Source organism: Pleurodeles waltl, chromosome 4_2, assembly GCF_031143425.1.
Source record: "Pleurodeles waltl isolate 20211129_DDA chromosome 4_2, aPleWal1.hap1.20221129, whole genome shotgun sequence".
NCBI classification, from domain to species: domain Eukaryota; kingdom Metazoa; phylum Chordata; class Amphibia; order Caudata; family Salamandridae; genus Pleurodeles; species Pleurodeles waltl.
This window is the reverse complement of record NC_090443.1, coordinates 288,197,755-288,212,153: the sequence shown is the minus strand read 5'-3', so window position 1 is coordinate 288,212,153 and position 14,399 is coordinate 288,197,755. Positions and strand designations below refer to the sequence as shown.

Here is a 14,399-nt window from a genome sequence, read left to right as displayed (position 1 = left end):
CAGAAAACTGAAAGATGAACACTCAACACCTGCTTCATTGGAGTCCTTCATGAAGTCGCATTGGATGTTCCTGAAACAAACGAAAAACACAAACCACTAATATCGAAAATAACCTGGGTGGGTATATGATTCTCATTATTTCAATTGGAACAATTAATCATACTCATATTACTGTCTTAAGTGATCATTAAACAATAACAACATTGATAGCATAGATAAACATATTGGGTGGGATAATCCTCGCCTCCGTGTCCTTAATAGAATCTAAAATTCTTGACGCGACAGCTAGAAATTTTTTAATTCTATGTCAGGACCGGAGGCTTCGGATTATGCTAGTTCAAAGTCTGTTTACCACCTCCGATACCACATCCACAATAGGCTTATGATAGAAAACCTTAAATGTAGAATCACTAGACCAATCAGCTGCAGCCATGATGTCCTCCAACCTGGCTCCTGTCGCATAGGCTTTGGAGGCCATGGCTCCTCTAACTGAATGAGCCCCGAACACACTTATGTCAATGCCTGATTCGGCTAAAAGCCACTTGATCCATCGGGCTAATGTTGCCGCAGTGACAGGTTTAAACGGTTTCTGTAAGGAAATCAACAGTTGCCCCGAAGCATTCTGTCTGAGATCCTGTGTGACCCTTTCGTAACTCTTCAAACATTGAACGACACATAGCTTCTTGTTATGTGGAAACGATGGGTAAGAAATGCATTTGGATAAGGTTTTTGTACGTCTCGAAATGGAAAAGGATACTCCATTAGGAGTGAATACTCTACCTGTTAGATCCAGAGCTTTAACATCTGACACCCTTCTGCATGATAATAAGCATAAAAGCATAGTCAATTTTGCAGACAGTTGTTTACGAGATAGGTCGTCATTGTCTGGCCAGTTCTCAAGGAAACGTAAAATAATGTTAACATCCCACAAGGTGGTGTATTTTGGTTGTGGGGGTTTTACCATACGGATACCCCTAAGTAACTTACAAATCAATGGATGCTCACCTACCGGTTTCCCTTGAATGTGTGGATGACCCGCCGAAAGGGCTGAACGACAATTGTTAATTGTCCTATAAGCCAAACCCTGGGAAGCCAAATCAGATAAAAAATTGGCTATGACATGAATCTCTGACCCCAGGGGATCCAAACTCCTTGAATCGCACCAACGTAACCATCTCCTCCAGGCTTGCTCATATCTTTTGTGTGTGGAGGGGGCCCAAGATTGGGATAAGAAAAACAGTGCTGATTCCGAAACTCCCGGCACTTGCCATCGTTGCCTGAAAGTCTCCAGGCCATCAGGATTAACAGGCCCTGTAACACCAATGGGTGAAAACTGCTCGATGGATCCAATAGAAGGTCCTTTGACCATGGAATTTTCACCGGAAAGTCGCATGACTGATTCATTGCGGAAGGGAACCATGGCTGAGCACTCCACCAGGGAGTCACCAGAATGATCTCTGAGCGTTGGCGACGCACTTGTGCCAGGACGCGCGGGATCATCACAAAGGGTGGAAAGGCATAGAGAAGGACTTCTGGCCATAACTGCATGAATGCGTCCGTCCCCTTCGCTTGAGGATCCGGCCTCCAACTGAAGAAACAGGGAACCTGACTGTTCAGACGGGATGCAAAAAGATCCATTTGACATGTCCCCCAACGAAATTGAAGGGCTTGAAAAATGTTCCGATTGAGCATCCAATCGCTCCCATCTCGGAGGAAACGAGAGTTCCAGTCCGCAGTCGTATTGATGCTGCCCGGAATGTATTCCGCTATTACTGCAATTCTCTGATTGAGGCAAAAATGCCAGAATTCTTTCGCTATCTCCGCTAGGAGCCGAGATCTGGTTCCGCCTAGCCGATTGATGTACCTCACTGCGGAGACATTGTCCATCCGCAGGAGGATGCAGCAATGAGCCCGGCGGGGAGCCAATGATTTTATGGCGAAAGATCCTGCCAGAAGTTCCAGGCAGTTGATGTGATAAGATAACTCCCCCGGGGACCAGCGGCCTCCTGTCTCCACCTGGCCGCACCGAGCTCCCCAGCCCCACCGGCTGGCATCCGACTCTATCACTATGTCTGGAGAGGAGGGAAAAATCGCTCTGCCATTCCATGCATCCATGTGGTCCAGCCACCACGAAATCTCTATCTTGGCTTCCTCTGAGAGGGGAACCAACTCTGAATACTGGAGGCCTCTCTGAAGGTGGCGAATCTTCAATCTCTGAAGAGCTCTGTAGTGTAGAGGCCCCGGGAAGATCGCCTGAATGGATGATGCCAGAAGGCCGACAAGGCGAGCTAATGTCCTCAAGGATATAGTCGGAGAGGCAAGCGCTCTCCTCAACTCCTTCTTGATCAAATTCCGTTTGTTGATCGGGAGAATTAGTAATGATGTTAGAGAATCTATCTGAAAACCCAGAAAATCCATGCTCTGCGAAGGAATCAGGCTGGACTTCTCTGAATTCAGGACAAACCCGAGGTCTTGGAGTAATTTTATTGTCCAATTGAGGTGAGTCAGCACCAGATCTTTTTCCTGGGCCATGATGAGAATATCGTCCAGATAAATAATTAGGCGTACTCCTCTTTCTCTCAAATATTGCACCACTGGTCGGAGAAGTTTGGTGAAACACCAGGGCGCTGAGGAGAGGCCGAACGGAAGTACTTTGAATTCGAACCACTGGGAACCCCATTGGAATTGGAGGAAACGTCTGTGGGGAGCGAAGATTGGGACTGAGAGATAGGCGTCTTTGAGATCTAGTCGAACCATCCAGTCCTTGTCCCTCAAAAGATCCCTGAGAAGGTGAATACCCTCCATTTTGAAATGGCGGTACACCATCCAGGAATTGAAGTTCTTTAAATTCAGGACTAGTCTGGCTCCGCCGCCCTTCTTCTGCACCAAAAAGATAGTGCTGGTGAAACCTCGAGGGTGAGGTGATGATTCCACCACCGCTCCTTTCTGAATGAGAGAGAGAATCTCTTCTTTTATGAAATTGTGATCTGAGAGGGAAAAAAGGAGAGGCATAGGAAGGCTCGATTGTTTTGGGGTGGCGTAAAATTCTAGATGGAAACCCTGAACCGTCTGAAGAACCCAAGGATCTTGTGTAATGGATTCCCAAACCGGAAGAAACAAACGAATCCTGCCCCCCAATATGACTTCTGAGGGAAGAATGATTCTCACCTGAGTTTGTGCTGTCTTGAATGGAATTACCTCCACGATATCCTCTTGAGTTTCTACCTCGCCCTCTGTATCGGTTCGGATAGAAATTGCCTTGGTTTGAATAACCTCCTCTGTTACCCTGGGAAGCATACCTGGAGTTCTGGAATCTTCGTCCGGCGCTCGACCCCTGAAGCGTCCGGCCCGAAGAAAAAGAGCATTGTTGAAAACCTTTTTTATATTAGATTGGGCCTTATCCAGAGCTGTGAAAGTAGCCACGTATTTGCTCAAATTGGAGATGAATTTGTCTCCGAAGAGCATTCCATTAGCCGCCGCACCGGCTTCGTTAGTGGCCAACTCGGCAAGCTTCGGGTCCAAGCGAATTAGGAAAGATCGTCTGCGCTCCGCTGACATGGCGCAGTTTGCGTTGCCCAAGAGGCAAATAGCCCTCTGGGTCCATTGAAGAATAGCTTCCGTGTCCAAAGGGGTTTCGGTTTCTTTAGACTCTACCGCTAAGTCCAGAATTTTCGTAAGCGGACCGGATATGTCTAATAATTTGTCTTGACCGCCTTTCCAAGCGCGGTCTAGGCCCTTTTTTGGGTCCTTAGTGAATTTGCGGAGGAAGGAAGCCATATTAGGGTCCAGCTCTGGAGTGTCTGCCACCTTGCCCGTAAGGGAGGGGCGGGGGCACTCCGATCTAAGTGTGTTGCGCACCTCCTTCTCGAAACTTTTGCGCAGCCTGTCCTGAACATAGTTCGCAACCTCTTGGTGAGGAACCCACTCAGTAGAGCGAGGGTGAATGATATCCTCCGGAGAGAATAAGAGGTTCTTGCCTTGATTAAAGTCCTCTTTAGGAGAGCTATGTTTCGTCTTGCGTCGCTTTTTGCACGGTTGGGGATCAATTTGTGATTCGTCTGAATCCGATTTAGAGGATGATGGGTCGTGATAGCTAGACTGTGACGATGATTGCATAGGGAAGGAGGATGAACTCTGGGGAGGCAGCAGTCCTCCATATGCATGGTCACGCAACACCGAAGTTGCCATTTGTGACAAAATTTCTGCAGAAGAAGTGCCACCCGAACGCTGTACTTTAAGATCCACCACCTCACCGGAATCTCCGGACTGCATGCGAGGTTGGCTACTTTCGCCTAAAAATTCCCTTCTAGCAAAATTAGATAGAGGTTGGGTAAAGGGCTTGAGGGCTTGTATTAATGCCCAGTTCACGGAATCTTGCACATGGAAACCAAGTGCTTCCACCAGTCTTTCCTCCAAATGTTGTTCTGAGGGAGTTTCCTGCAGTTGCTCATACTGCTCTTCCTCATCGGCGTAGTACGCCATGTTTAGGCTATATATAGCTTGGTCTGAAAGGAGGAGTTAACAGGGGGGGGGGCAAACCCTGAGCAGGTGAAAACTCTTGCAAAAAAGATTTGTATATTGTGGAGGGAGCCACCTGCCCTAAAACTCCTTAAAACTACTCAAATTCACTAAATTAATTTAAATTAACTAAAGCCCCCTGAGCAAAGCTCTATAAAGTATTATTTCAGCCCCTACGGGCGCTCTGAGGCCGCAAAATGAGGAGAGACGCCACCCGCGAGCTCACGCTGCATCAAGCCGGTCGGAAAACCTTTCCGAACGGCAAAAATGCGCGTGCGCACACGTGGGCGTCAAAAGAGGACAGTGTCCTCCGACACGAGCGAGCGCTCATTGTTACGGCCTGCTCCCACTCCACATAATCAAAACTTTTGGAGAGTAACGCGGGGAGCCGGAGCTCCGGAACAAGTTTACAATACAATAACACGTTTATAATTACATCGGTAAACACAGCAATTACTGTTAAACGCGCTCGGTAATTCTAATCGTATAAACAACATTAGAGCGCAGCGTGCGTGACTTAACTGGCTGCTGGAGCAGCAAAGAAAGAGGAAGGACTGTTGTGTTCTGGCTATTTACGGACTGTATCGTGCCATGATTGGTGGGCTAAGGCTCATGGGATGTGTAGTTTTTGAAAAAAGTAATTGTTTATTGGCTGCTGTGTTTGTCAGTAAAGTTAAGAGAAGCATAATCCGAAGCCTCCGGTCCTGACATAGAATCCAAAGCTGATACTCCCAGTACACAGGCTGGCCATGGGAGTGACTAGAGTTCACACCTGGATGTCAGCCACAGCGACATGTGCGTCAAAGAGTTAGCCCAGGTCCCTAGCCCTACTCTCTGATTCTCTTATCAGCCTCTTTTTCTTCTTGTGATGTGCGCTGGCCACTTCCTTGTGACCTCTTAGTAAATCCAAGAACAACCTTTTGAAGTGTACAGGAGAAGCCTGGCTGCAACCCAGCTTACAGGAATGCAGCAACACTAAAACCTGCTGGTGGTAAGATTTATCTACCTTCTGCTGTTTTCACCATGCAGGTCTAAGTCTCTGGACATGAAACCCGGAGTCCTCCTTGCAATATATCATTTGTAGGCACTCTCACACCCAGTGTATGTTTACAGCATATACACAATGCACAGCACTGTATCCTCCATGCACTGACATGGTCATAGGCACACCTACACCCAGCACATGCTCTTATCATGCACACATTGCACAACACTGTATCCTTCATGTATTGTGAAACTCATAGGCACACATACCTCTAGTCATACATTCATCATGCATGCACTGCCTAGCAATTTATTTCTTGTGCATTATACCACTCCCAGGTACACATACACCCAACATGTGCATCCAACTTGCACACACTCCACAACACTCCATCATTCATGATTGTACCATTCATAGGCACACATATCCAGCACATACATTTAACATGCGCACATTTTATATTAGAGAATTATATTTGTGCTCTACTCTTCAGGCACACATACACTCAGCGCAGATATCCCACACATGCACTTTACAGCACTACACACCACACCGATGTAGGCCAACGAATGAGGTACGCTCACAGCAGTGGAATTTGAAAACGTGTGAGCATGTAGGCCTCACTCCAGTTACACAGGTTAAAAAGGACTTGTTCACACCTACTGATCACTTCACTGTACCCTACCACCATTGCACTTCTGCTGCTTAACTCCTAGTGACGGTGGTAGCCCTTCACCACTATGAAGGTAGCACTCTGGGTGCCCCTCCCGCTCCAATATGATCACAATTTGAAAGACAGGCCTACGTCATGGCACAGGTGCATGATCCGTGTTTACCTATGACAACCAAAATCAGCATTAGGGATTCCTACATCAGTACAGTTGGGCACTCGGGGCAAGGCTGCACATCCTGGTCTAACAAAGACACCTGCTGGGCTGGGCTGTGAGTGCTGCTGACGTAATACATCCCCTGGTGCAGAGCCAAATATTCCAATATTGTTTTTGGAGCACCATCTGCTGTTCCTTGCTTAAACTGTCCTGGAATTAAACAAAGGATGACCTTCCCCCATCTTTTATTCTATTTCAGAGGCCTTGGAAGTTGGCGGAGCTCCTGCGACCTCTCTGGCTTGGATGGTGAGGGGTCCTGCTCTTCGTGCAGCGAGACCAGCGAGAAGGTAAGACTTCTCTGACTCCTGTTGCTTTCCTTGGTTTCAGTGGTGGGATTCGAAACCAATTGCCTCCTGACAACAAGATAGTGTCCTTAGTGAGATACTAAATAATTCACCCCTCCCCCCCATACTCCAGTACAGTACCTGAGGTGCAGTGTAATCCAGTTGGCCTCCAAGTATCCACAGGATCTGGTGACTCCAGAGGGGTTGATTACTATCTCAGGAAGCCAGAGGGGATCTTCTGGATCTTGCCCTATCCTTTCCACCAATCCTTCCCATCACCCCCAGCCCCACCCCCCCATCTGTCTGAAAAGTGGGGATTCCAAAGGGAAGGCTGTGGGAAAGGCAGGGATGAAGGTCGTGGTGTTCACAAGATTTACTCTTTGCAGCTCAGCTTCTTAGAAGATCGTCTGTCTGAGATGGAAGGCGAGAGTCTGAAGCAGGAAGAGACTGCTAGGAGGCAGAGGAATGTCAGCAAGAGACTTGTGAAGAGGTGAGAATTTAAGGAAAAAAAATCTTTCTGTCGTGCTGTGTGCACGCAGCGTTAGACTCCAGGGCTGGGATGATTTGGATTCATAGACACACTGCATTTATCTGTGGTGCGGGGATAGTTTGTTACTGATGGAGACCCTCTCTGACTCTAGGACAAGCAGACAGCCTAGGATTGCATGCTGGTAGAGTCACACAGTGAGGATGTTATTTTATGTACATAGTTGAGTTGACAAAACCAACCTGGACGGAGAACATGTTCCCTCCCCCCTCTGCGTCCCTCGCCCTTCTTTGTCCCTCGCCCTTTTTTTGTCTCTCGCCCTTTGCTTGTCCCTTAGCCCCCACCACCGCTTTGTTACCCCTGTTGCTTACACTTCTGCAAGCACGTCCCTTTTTGTCTCCCATCCCTCTTTGTCCACCCCGTTCCTTTATATCTCCCCCCCCCCCCCTTTTGTGTTCCCCTCCACGTCCCTTTTCACTCACTCATTTGGTTCTTCCATTTTCACTTCTGCTTTATAATCGTATCTTTGCTTGTGATATCATCAATATTGCAGCTACCCGCCTGCAGGGCACTGGCACCCAGTCCACGAGAGATCACAATTCAAAACTCTGTGCTTTGTACACAAATCTTCACATGTTTATGCTCCATCCCAACTCAAGTCAGTCCTTCACCCTTGCCAACCTGATAGGAGCTTGAGATCATCCTCTGCAAATCTGCCATTGGTTCACGCGCACAAACTAAAAAAAGAACAAGCATTGTTAAAGCCAGTGGGTCTGGCCTGGACAAGCTGATGGAATGGTTATGTTTTATTGCAAGCATGTACCACAAGAAAAAGGAAACAAACCTCCTGCAAGTGGCTCCTACAAACTTCTTCAATAAAAAGTTAAAGAAGAATATGGATTTTTCCCAGTATATTATTCCTTCGTTTTAATGCACGTCACAGGAAAGTATGATTCATATTGTTAAGAAGAAAAGGTACTACTAACTTTAAATTGGGTTTACAGCTACACAATCATTTAAACACACATGGATGAGGAAAAAATGCAAACTGGTTGAAAATGGAAAGAAAAAGTATCAGCAGAGTAAAGTACTGGCCCACCAGCCCTAATGCTTGTTTTAGGTGTTGTGCACATGATCAGGCATCATGCTGCCACTTGCAGTGCTAGATAACCAGTGGCAGTAGTGGGCTGCCCCATGCTGTATGCGGTGGTGGGCGGCACCAAAATGTGAATATTTGTGCAGATCTTGTGAATGAAAGGACTGACCCAAAGTCCCTCTAAATAGGAACTTCATGACATAAGTGTCCTGAGGGATACCCCCATATCAAACCTATGAACTAATTGATTATTATCAACACACACAAAATATATTTGTTTTGTTTATGCGGCTTGTTTCTTGTTACCCCTCAATCTGGTTCTTTGATGTAGCATTCTGAGGTATGTAGCATCTCACAAAAAAATAAAATAAACAAGTATGTTTTTAAAGCAATTTGGTTATTTGTTGTGGGTAACAACCCACCTCAAGGGAAAATCACAACCCTTCTCAGAATGAACCTTCAAAGTCATTAGAAAAACAGAGTAAAATAAAAAAAAACAAAATAAATGGGGGGAACTGGAGATATGAGTTATGAAACATTTAGGCAACAATAGCGAAAAATAAAAGCACAAAGCGCTAACGATAGTGTATGGTCAGCTCGGTACGTCCAGGAAAAGGCTTCTTGTAGTATCCCTGATGCTTAAACTGGAACTTAGCCTTATGACACTTTTCTTTGGCTTGGTTAGAAGAAGGAGGTCTAGTTCTTCCCAGACCTTTTCTCAGGTGACACACAGAAGGTCCAGTCCCCTTTGGATCTTCTGCAGGTCTAGAAAGTGTTCTGAGGTAAGTGTATTATGAGGCCACATTTATGACTAGATAGTGGGTAGGAGTGACTACTTGGCACAGAACAAACCAATGAGGTCAACATTCCCAGGTCCTGGCCTACCTAATTATGCAGTAGTTCCTGTTTGCTTTAGTGCAAACAGGCCTAAAATGCCATATGTGATGGCATTTTTAAGCTGGTGCAATTCTTTGGCCACACTTACACTCTAGCCCTCAGAGCCCAGGTTATGTGGGGAGTGTACTATTAAAATCCTAGGGTCCGCTCACATCCAACACTTAAATATAGTTTGAAGCAGGCACTGTAGCCACAACAAACTCCGAGAAAGAAGTCTGGTAGGACAAAAGCAGGATCCTTCAGCAACCAGACAGGGCATCCATGTGAATTATCTTGGTATCCTGTACCCTCCTTTTCATGAGTGTTAGAAGTGTTACATCTGGCTCAAAAGACCTGTCAAGCAGGATTTGGCATTGTAGGGTAAAAAAAAGGATGCCCACAGTCCTCCACCTGACACATTATGTGAAATTCGGAGGAGTCCTCTCTGTCCATTCAGGTCCACTGATTGTTTGCTTCTGGGAGGCATTTCACACCTATTGAAGGCTTATCACTGGCTCTGCTACTGCTGGAGAGCTACTGCAAATTAGCCTCCAGGAACATTAGGCAGGGAAAGGGTAACTGTCTAAAAGTTACTTTTCCTTAATATTTATGAAAAATGACTTTGCCATTGAATTGGATTTTTAATAACTATTAATGTAGTTTAATTATTTTTCTAGCTGGTCCAGTTCTTGAGATACAGTATTGGTGTTTAAAATTGCTTCCCAGTGTTTTTCTATGGGTATGCTAGCCTTCCTACAGTGAGAATTGCTTTTGGGGTTCTGGTTATGGACTGTGAGGACATGATTACTTTAAATTTCTACATGTCCTGAGGCTCACAGGGGTGACATACAAATAATTAAACAGGGTGTTTTTACCTTGCAAAAATATTTATTTTAACATGTTATGGTGCCTGTTTTGCACCGTTATAGTTGGGCTATAGTGTTAGGTCTGAAGCCATGTTTGCACTGTCATTGCAGTGGGTCGCACAATAGGTGTTGAGGTCTGCTAGTGGCATTTAACTTTCAAGCTATGGGTACGTTTTGTGCCATATGCTAGGGCAACCTAAATTTAACAATTAAGAGTAAGCCATTTCACCCTTTTATAAGGGCAGTGGGGTACAGGCACTTGGTTACTGGATATGAGGGGCAAAGTGCGCAGAATGCTAAAGCCGGCAAAAATATATAGTCTAGCAATAGCTGAAAAATCCAGGATGACCATGCAAAAAAGGCAGATTTCCTATACAGGTACATCATAAGCAAGGTGAATGTGACCCATTTGAAACCATTCAGCAAGGATTCTACATTTCTCAAATCAACAGAGGGTGCGTTATAATGCTGGGTAGGGGGAACTGATTGGTGGTGAAGGCCTTCTCTTCTTTTTATTTGTCCCGCTTGTCCCATAATGCATTAATATTCTATGACAACATGATGGTAGAGCACTACTTTTTATTCATTTCCTTCTTCCCTCATACCGTGCATGTCATTCTCTCGCTAGGACCTCTCACCATAAACTTGGACACCACATATGGGCCAGGAAGATACAGGGGTGACAGCTTGTGATCAGGCCAAAATGTTACATTTCCTGGGTCAGAACACAATAGTAAGAGCACAAAAAGGAGCCACCACCAGACTTCAAATGACAGTCGGTGTACAAAACAAGTCCATGATCTGATGTGGTCAGCTAAAAGGGGGTCCCACAGCTTGACTTCAGGAGACGATTGAGTATATGTAAAAGTGGTCCACGAATCCGCTTCATAAAGTGATCGGGTTCGTACTGAAGGGACCCGATCACAACCTCCAAACAAGGCCCAAATAGAGGGACAAATCACAAAAATTGACTGATTTTCAAAGCCACTTCTAATTTGTCTTAAAAGGCAAGACAGTAAGCTTTAAGAAACCTTCCACAAAGGCACCAGTTTACGACTTAAAGAAGGGAGAGTACACAACAAATTGAGTTTGATCTCCTCGACAACAAACAAAAATAAATAAGTAAAAATGAATTGCAGCATGATTCCATAATGAGTACCAACTGCAATTTGTGTGAAATAAAGACCCAACAAGAGGCACAGTTGTCCTGAGACACACACACACAGGACAGTAAATCATGAAACTGAGTCGTGCAAAGGGACAATGCCATTTAACTCTTGGATACCAAAACAGTCACACAATTGGAAATAAAACATACTAGTGGTTGGTAACGGTGTAATCAATCTCCCACAAAGAGCTAATTGAGAGCACAGAAATTGAATTAAATATAAAAACTTTGTTTCATGCTAATAAAGTACATAAATAGGCATCTCCTCTAGGTCCGTGGTACAGTAGCCTCTAGTCATTCCTGATCTTGTCACATAAACTGTTGTATCCCCATGCAATCAAAGGTCTAATAGGGAAGGCTTATGTGTCACTATTCTAACTCCATTCCCTCCTCTGCAAAGTGTAAATACTGCTACATGATCTCTGCGCAGCATGTGAATCTAGAAGAAAATCATGCTGCAAAAGAAACAAGTTATTTACCTGTAACAACGGGTTTGCAGCCTGAATCTCTTCTAGGTTCACATGTGACCCTCCCTCTTCTCCAGTAAAGGAGGATATAATAAGCAAAAGAGAAAAAAGAAAGAACAACAAAAGGGGACAACAATATATATGATTGTGTGTGTAATGGGAAAAAAATGAAGTCCAAATAAGTACCCTCAATAAATATATAATTATTTACTTCAAGCCGCTTCTGCTCTTCAGAGAAGCCAAATATACCACATCCCACATAAAGGAAATAAATTCTGTACTCTCATACAGTGTTGTCTACTGCGTACTATAAAAAGGCATAATGATAAGGCTAAAAATATCAACAGTACCTAAAAGTTAAGGTGTACCAGCCCACAAGATAAAACTAGTCTACTGCAATAAAGGGTAGAGAGCATTATAATGTCACTCTCATACCCTACTGCCTAAATGAAATACAGATAGTACCTCTGCATACTGTGGTCTTAGATCAAAAAGAGGATGTGGCAGGGCACTTACTGCCAAGTAGGTCCAACGGCATTAGTGGGTTTCAGTGTGCACATGGTCTTGCAAAGATGATATACAATAAATACGCTGCAAGCTTGATATCTACACCCCAAAGTAACAATGACTCGTGAGGGGGAAAGTCTTGGAGATAAATTATCAGGAATCCAGGACAACAATTTGCCATTGACTTAAAATAATATGGCAAATCACATCAAAATCCAAGAACACTGCTTCAACATTTTGCATTTCCTCAGTCAGAGGACATTACAATAGAAACAGCCTTGCTATGCAGACGACCATACCGTAACAAATAATACAATACACTTGTAACTGTCATTCAAAATCATATGCAGCGCGGTCACAAAAAAAGGTGTTTAAAAGCCTACTCCACCCAAGCAACTGTTAATCCTACCTCCCATTTTACTGCTGTTAGCTCCTGGAGGTCCTCATCCCTCTGTCTCCTTCTTCAGCACAGCAGGCACACTCGAGCTCCAATGCAGAAAAAAATAATCTGAAGGCTTGGCCACACAAATGGGGATTTAATAGCCTACTCTTGAGAGATCTGGTCTCACCAGATGCGCCTACTTCCCAAAGGAGAGAGTTATAAAAAAAAAAAAAGAGAGAAACAAGCATTGGCATGGCAAATAGGTTTCACCTTTGGGACCTTATAAGTATTTAGCCATGCATCACATTTAACCTTTATCAGAAATGAACTGTTTGTGCATTCCTTCATACACTTGGCATTGGGCTGTAATGGCCAGGACATCCCCTAGAGGGCACTGTAGGAAGCTGGCCTGGTGTGTGGTGAGCACCTATGGTATTATCACCCTAAACCAGGTCCAGGTATCCCCTATGAGTGAGGTGTAGTCAGTGTCTAGGAAGCCAGAGCTCTCTAGAGGTAGATGTGGATGAGCAGCCAAGGCTTAGCTAAGGGACTTGCAAAGCTCACGCAGTACTACTTATAGTCACACAGCACTCACGCACATGAAAGAACCACACGGTGTTAAAAAAATAAATGTACTTTATTTTAGTGACACAAATACTAGAATACTATATAAGCAATACTCCACTAGCAGGTGAGTAAACACAGTATTATATACCACTTAGTTGTCAGGAATGACCATAGAAAACAGTGCAATAACCTTAGATGACAGTGACCCTAGGGGGGAACTAAAAAAAAAATGGAATGCGAATGATAGACCCCCACCCAGGTAAGGGGAATCTGTACAGGGGTGCTGGAGGAACGAGGAACCCCAAAAGGTAAGTACCAGAGTGCCCCCCAGCGACAAGGAGATAAGAGGTAAGTACCTGGTTTTTCTCAAACTCACAGGGAAACGTTGGGAAAGAACTGTGCAAGACCTAAGCAAGAAACAGAAGATGGATCTAGACAGAAAAGGACCTGCAAATGAAGGGGACCCAGTACAGTTCCAGTTGGAGTGTCCGGTTGGAGCAGGAGCCACTACCCACCCTTCTGGAGATGCAGAACCAGGTCGATGGTGAGGGCCAGATGTTAGCTATGCACCAGAGGAGCAGAGGAAGAGTTCCAGAAGCAATGCAATCGATGGCCTACGTCGGAAGAAGAGTTGCAGTCCATCAGTGGTGTGGAAAAACCACCAACAAGCCTTGGCAAGGGCAAACGTTGCAGAACAGAAGTTGCAAAGCTGCCGGGGACCAGTAAGGTTCAAGCAGACTCAATCCAAGGAAGGAAGTCCCAGGCATCTCCCAGCAGTCAGGAGAGCAAGAAGTCATGGATGCAGGCCCTACAGGCAACTCACAGGCACAGGAGTCGCAGTGAGGGCCACTCAGCACACCTGGAAAGTAGTCCCACGTCGCTGGAGCAGTAGGCAGGAGACAACGCATTGCAAGGAAGAGTGTTTGAGGCCGGGGCTACATGGAGCCTGAGGATCCCTTGGAAGAAGAGCCAACAAGCCTTGGTAGCCGTAAGAGTTGCGGTGCACAGGCGTACCATCCTGCAAGGAGAGGCAAAGACTCCCCACCTCCAAAGTTGAACAGATGGTAAAGGGGACAAAGAGGGCCACTCAAGAGAGCGTAACCCACGCAGCCGGTTGTCGTTGCAGTTGGTGCCTGCGGATACAGGGGAGTGACTCCTTCACTCCAAGGGAGATTCCTTTTTTGTTTCTTGGTGCAGACAGAAGACTTGCCGCCCTCAGAGGATGCACAGCTGGGGAAATGTTGCAGGAAGGAGCCAGAGAAACAATGTTGCAGAGCGAAGTCGTCACTGGAGCTGCTGATTGTAGGTT

At 45.4% G+C, this 14,399-nt stretch overlaps 1 protein-coding gene across 3 annotated transcripts in view; it reads left to right on the top strand.

Annotated features, from left to right (window-relative positions):
• Window positions 1–14,399, top strand: part of LOC138292531 (rab11 family-interacting protein 4B-like) — a 54,192-nt gene that overhangs the window by 19,656 nt on the left and 20,137 nt on the right. For all 3 annotated transcript variants that reach the window (XM_069231179.1, XM_069231178.1, XM_069231177.1), the window contains exons 4-5: window positions 6,590–6,677; window positions 7,061–7,164. In XM_069231179.1, the coding sequence (XP_069087280.1) occupies window positions 6,590–6,677; window positions 7,061–7,164 (192 nt within the window). The remainder of the gene's footprint in view (window positions 1–6,589; window positions 6,678–7,060; window positions 7,165–14,399) is intronic.